This window comes from Helianthus annuus, chromosome 7, assembly GCF_002127325.2.
Source record: "Helianthus annuus cultivar XRQ/B chromosome 7, HanXRQr2.0-SUNRISE, whole genome shotgun sequence".
In the NCBI taxonomy this organism is placed as follows: domain Eukaryota; kingdom Viridiplantae; phylum Streptophyta; class Magnoliopsida; order Asterales; family Asteraceae; genus Helianthus; species Helianthus annuus.
In genome coordinates this window covers 25,915,229-25,921,228 of record NC_035439.2, presented here as the reverse complement: position 1 = coordinate 25,921,228, position 6,000 = coordinate 25,915,229, and the positions used below count along the sequence as shown (strand labels likewise).

Here is a 6,000-nt window from a genome sequence, read left to right as displayed (position 1 = left end):
GAGTCACTTGTTTTGCTCATGTATGATTGCTTCGACAATTTGGCTGCACATTAGTAGATGGTGTAAAATAGCTCTCTTTGTCGTAAGCTCGGTTAGAGATAGCCCTAAACTCTCTTTGTCGTAAGCTCGGTCGAGCAAAGGCCCCGGCTCTGTCGTGGGTGGTTATTTCTACCGTGGCGCTGGGGATCCATGCTTGATTTGGCTGGTTAGTATACATTTGCATGTCAAAATGGGTCTGATTGTGTTGTGCTGATGCGAGCAAAGGCCCCGCCTCTAGGGTTTAGTGTTAAAAACGTCGGGTCTGGTGGATAGAACGAACGGCCGAACAAAACGCGATTTGGGTCGAAACCTACTAAATCGCATGATGGCAGCGGCGAGTTCTAGGGTTTCGGCGGCTACATGTCGTTAGGGTTCAAGTGGAGGCGGTGCAAAGTATGCAAGGTGAACTTTACTCTCTAATACTTACTCAAATGTCATCACAAATATATTCCTTTTCTAATGTTTTGATTCATAATCATCTGTAAACAGAATTGCTGTTTATAAGGCTCTCTATGGGATGTTTGGAGGATTTGTTGCTGATGTCATTGCTGCCATCGGTCAGGTTTGCAGTTTGCTTGGCAACTAAATGACAACTATACTATTCTCAAGTTGGAACAAAGGTATTAATAATGTCCAGCTTGCTAAAAAAAATCTATTTGTTATTTGCGATGACAGCTATACTATTCTCAGTTTGGGAATGGTCAGGATCGGCTTTGGATGAGGGAGATGAAGCATCTAAATGGTTCACTAATTATCTTGGCAAGCCAAGTCGGTTAGTGTGTTTTAATGAAGGTAATAGTGACCTGTTTATTCATCAATTGGTTTTTTGGGTCATGTTTTTACGACAGATATAATAAAATATGTCAAACATGTTGAGTACAATATTGTAAAGTATGATAATCAATGAACGTGTATAAGTTTACTTGATGTTAATAATTTATGTTGATACAGAGTCGGAGACTAGACATGTGGACCCAAATTATGCATCTGGATTCAGAGTTATGTTTTCTGATGGATATCCGTTCCTTGTAGTGTCCCAGGTTGGTTTTTAAGCTTGTTTTGGTATTATATTCTGTAAATAATAATTATTTTTTAATGCATTTTTGGCAGGAGTCTCTAGATTCATTGAATGAACGTCTTCAGGAACCTGTACCAATAAACCGGTTCAGACCAAAGTTTACATAATTTTTCGGTGTTGGGTTGTCTATCATCAAATATTTTAGAATTTTTTGTCCAGTTGGGTTGGATGGGGTCACACGGATCACACGTAAAAAAATACTGTATATTTAATCTTCAGTAGAAAATACATGATAAAAATACTACATGCTTACATTTGCTCTATATAGGCTTTATTTCTTATGGTTGAGGTTGCTCCAAATTATTGATTTGCGGTTGTTGTATGGTTTCTGTGCGCCTGTTCACACATCATAGCAGCTCGCAATATCTTTCTTGATGAACACTTAGTCCTCTCCGATTTTTTCTACCAGTTTGTTTATCTATATTAGAATAGTTTTTTCTATTAATAAACTAAGGCTTTTGGATTCATATAATCAGGTTGATTTAAGGTTTTTGTTTGTTTATTTTTTTTAATAAAAATATTATAGTCTAATTGGGTATATTGTATTTTCTTTTCAGTTTATATATCATACATCATGTTTAATGGATCTGCTTGCGAATCTGTATCAAGATTCCTCCATGTTAACCTTCGAATGTCAGAGGATTCAAGGATCTCAATACATTGTTTGTAAGGTTGCTTCTCTCCTGTTCCAGTAGTGTAAACACAACATCACAACTGGCGATCGTCAGCTGTCTAGACCGGCCGGTGGTATACTTGTTTTTGGTATGTTCGAACGGTTCCTGATTCTCAGATGTTGGAAACGACGTCGTCGTGTGGGTCAGCATGGCACGAAGTGCTTAAAAAGCGAGAGCTTTTTTAAGCTAGGTGCATAGTACAAAAGACGTCGTTCAGGGCGCAACACAAAAGTTGCGATCGGTTGCACTTCAGCGCCTAGGGCGCTTTTGACATCATAGGTTTATTTCAAATTTATTATGAAATTTCTGACTGAAACTTCTCTAAGGCTTTAGCTGATGTGTGTAAATGTTGTGAGTTCTTATAATCTAAAGTGGAACTTTAAAAATTTTGGGTATTATTGTAATAATACAGAATTTGTGACCATATTTAAGTCATTTTCTATTTATGAACTTTCTTAGAATGTTTGTCCCTTACTAAGACATGGCCTTTGTCATATATATAGTACTGGGACCTGTTTGCAAAAAAAAAAAAAAACAAAACAAAACAAAACAAAAAAAAAAAAAAAACAGTAGCATGCCAATTTTAGTCTGAATTCAACCAATTCAACTAACATGCGTTATTATCATTTCTGACATATAATACAAACTTACAAAAAGTAAGTAATTATCTTGAAATAAGATTACAAGATTTATTATCAGTGATTTAAACTAGATATTTGATTATAATGATTTAAAGTGCATTTATCCACTTATATTAAAAACAAAGTTATACCTACAAGGAGACATAATGTATGTGATATTGATTAATAGGATATGTAATAATCTTGTTCTGGTGATGAGATATGTGATCAACTAGGATCACTAACACATAAAATTAATAAAGTTGAGCCATGATGCATGTATGTTAGTATGTGTGTATTCATAATTCATAGTACCATGTATATGAATTTAAATTTATGTGTGAATCATACGTGTTTATGTTATTATACGAGTTTACCAAGTTACATATTTATTGCAACTTATGTTGACGCTCTTGAACACCTTCAAGTCGACGATTTGAATGTTAAATATAGATTAGAAATTACAGCCGGATTGATTTGATTAGGTTTGAGCATATGGTTGTGCTTTTGTTGGCTTGGCGCAGTTCGGTTTGTTTACATCCCTTTAAAACTCTCTAATTCCCCATGACCGATTTTGAAGTAACTTAACCGAAAATATAGTTATGACCCAATTGAACTGAACCTTCTCATGCACACCCTTAGAATTACTAACAAGTGTTGTTGTTTCCTTTGCATCGCGAATTTGGTTTTGGTTATGGCTCAAAACCGAACCGCCCCGTACATAGCCCTAAACTCACCAACCTAAGTGATATGTTTCCCGCCGCATCGCGCGGGTAAACGACTAGTATATATATATATATATATATATATAGGGTAAGGTTCATGCGAGAACCACCCTTATTGCGAGAACCGCGAGAACCAATGTGAACACAAAATAAAATCTAAAAAAAAATCAAAAAAGCACTCAAAAAATTTTTTTTATTTTTTTTAATATTTTTTAACAAAAAATCGCTATATTTCGTTCCATAAAAAAATAAAAAAAAAAAAAAAACTTTTTTTTTTCGAGTAACAGTTATCCATGCACATGTGCATATGTATCATTACTTCAACAAATTCGGTAATACATTATCAGGAATAGACAATTGCACTTTAATTTACAATACCATTAGTAATACACTACTTTTTACATTACCAATATTCAAAATGCACATGTGCATAATTAGGTATAACCATCATATAACGTGTTTTGATACAAAAAGTTTGTGATTTTGAATGGAGAAGTAGACCCATATACATGTTTTTTGGTTAGTTATATCTAGTGGTTGATGGTTTGGTTATAGTTGTCGATTTTTTATGTAATATGTTGATTGGATGGTATAAATGGTGTTTACATACATGTAATAAAGTGAAAATATTGTTAATGGTATTGTATTATGGATGGTAGGAGGTAATGGTATTGTATTATGGATGGTAGGAGGTAATGGTAGTGTATTATGGATGGTATGATAGATGAAAGGGAAAGTGTATTCAAAGTGGTGTACCAAAACACCTTATTTCATGTTGATACATATAATGCACATGTGCATTTCTAATATTGGTAATGTAAAAAGTAGTGTATTACATATGGTAGTGTAAATGAAAGTGCAATTGTCTAATATATGTAATGAATTACGGAATTTGTCAAAGAAATGACAGAAATGCACATGTGCATGCTTGTGTATTATGGATGGAATGATAGATGAAAGAGAAAGTAGTGTACCAAAACACCTTATTTCCTGTTGATACATATAGATGCACATGTGCATTTCTAACATTGGTAATGTAAAAGATAGTGTATTACACGTAGTAGTGTAAATGAAAGTGCAATTGACTATTATTTGTAATGAATTACGGAATTTGACAAAGAAACGACACATATGCACATGTGCATGGATAACTGTTACTCGAAATTTTTTTTTTTTTGAATTTTTTTTTTTATTTTTTTATTAACAAAATATAGCGATTTTTTCAAAAAAAATAGTAAAAAAATAAAAAAAAAATTTTGGGTGTTTTTTAGATTTTTTTAGGAATTACTGTTTGTGTTCACACTGGTTCTCGCGGTTCTCGCAATAAGGGGTGGTTCCTAACGGATCTTTGTCCTATATATATATACATATATACATATATATATATATATATATATATATATATATATATATATAGTGGAATGTTCAAATAAAAACCGCTAGTTAATGCGAGAACTTGAAAACTAACTAAAAAAGTCTAAAAACCATATCAATTTTTTTTTTTGTTTTTTACCAATTTTCGCAAGTTTTTGTGTATAAATTAACTTTTTTTCAAACATAAAAAAATTTTGTAGTGCACATGTGCATTACAATTTTTTTTTTTTTTGAAAAAGAGTTTTTTTTTAATATTTAAAAAATAACGAATTTTAATAAAAAAATTGTAAAAAAAATTGATATGTTTTTAGGATTTTTTAGTTAGTTTTCGAGTTCTCACGAAAAAAAAGAGTTTTCATTTGAACCTTCCCCTACGGGAGGGTTCAAGCAAAAACTCATTTTATTGTGAGAACTCGAAAACTTAAAAAAAATCATTTGTGTTCTTATGGTACATTTTTTTAAAAAGCAATAAAATATGAAGAAAATAGAAATGTTTAAAAAGTTATAAACATTTTTTTCCAATTTTCCCCTTTCTTCATTAAATGTCTCATCCTTTCGTGTATATATATATATATATATATATATATATATATATATATATATATATATATATATATAGGGAGAAGATCATGCGAGAACCACCTCTTATTGTGAGAACCGCGAGAACCAATGTGAACACACCAAAATGCCTAAAAATAGCTAAAAATCACACAAAATTTTTTTTTTTGAATTTTTAAATATTTTTTATAAAAAAAATCGCTACTTTTCGAAGCCAAAAAATTTTTTTTTTCTTTTAATTTTTTTTAAAAAAACAAATTTTTTTGGCTTCTAAAAGTAGCGATTTTAACATGAAAAATATTAAAAAGTTAAAAAAAAAATTTTAGATTTTTTTTTTTGATTTTTTTAGATTTTTTTAGGTTTTTTGGGGGTTTAGTTTTTAGCATTTTAGTTTGGGGGGGGGGGGGGTTTAGGTTTTTGGGGGTGGGGGAGGGGGTTTAGGTTTTGGGGGGGGGGGGTGGGGTTAGGTTTTTTTTAGGTTTTAGCTTGGGGGGGGGGTTTAGGTTTTTTTTTTTTTTTGGGGGGGGGGTTAGGTTTTTTTTTTTTTTGGGGGGGGGGGGTGGGGGGTTTAGTTTTTTTTTTTGAGGGGGGGTGGGGGTTAGGTTCTTTTAGGTTTTTTTTAGCTATTTTAGGTTGTGTTCACATTGGTTCTCAAGGTTCTCACAATAAGGGTGGTTCTCGCATGAGCCCCTCCCTATATATATATATATATATATATAGGATAATGCTAGATAAAAAACCCTAAAATTGTTAGAAAACTCTGGAAACCCAAATGGGAAGCCATTTTTACCCAACCTCCCGACATTTTTTTTTTGAAAAAAATTACACATGTAATATACATGTTTTAGAGTGTTTTGGGCCAAAAAAAACAAAAAAGCGCCGAAGGGATTTTTTTAAAAAAAATAAACAAATTTCAGCTCCTAACACGTGTT

General features: G+C 32.3%; 1 protein-coding gene across 1 annotated transcript; it reads left to right on the top strand.

Annotated features, from left to right (window-relative positions):
• Positions 1-707: 707 nt before the first annotated feature.
• On the top strand, positions 708-1,250 carry LOC110868012 (mitochondrial amidoxime reducing component 2). Its single transcript, XM_022117088.2, has 3 exons — positions 708-831; positions 991-1,079; positions 1,150-1,250. Exons 1-3 carry the CDS (start codon positions 708-710, stop codon positions 1,222-1,224), a joined length of 288 nt encoding a protein of 95 aa, XP_021972780.2. The 3' UTR covers positions 1,225-1,250.
• Positions 1,251-6,000: the final 4,750 nt, after the last annotated feature.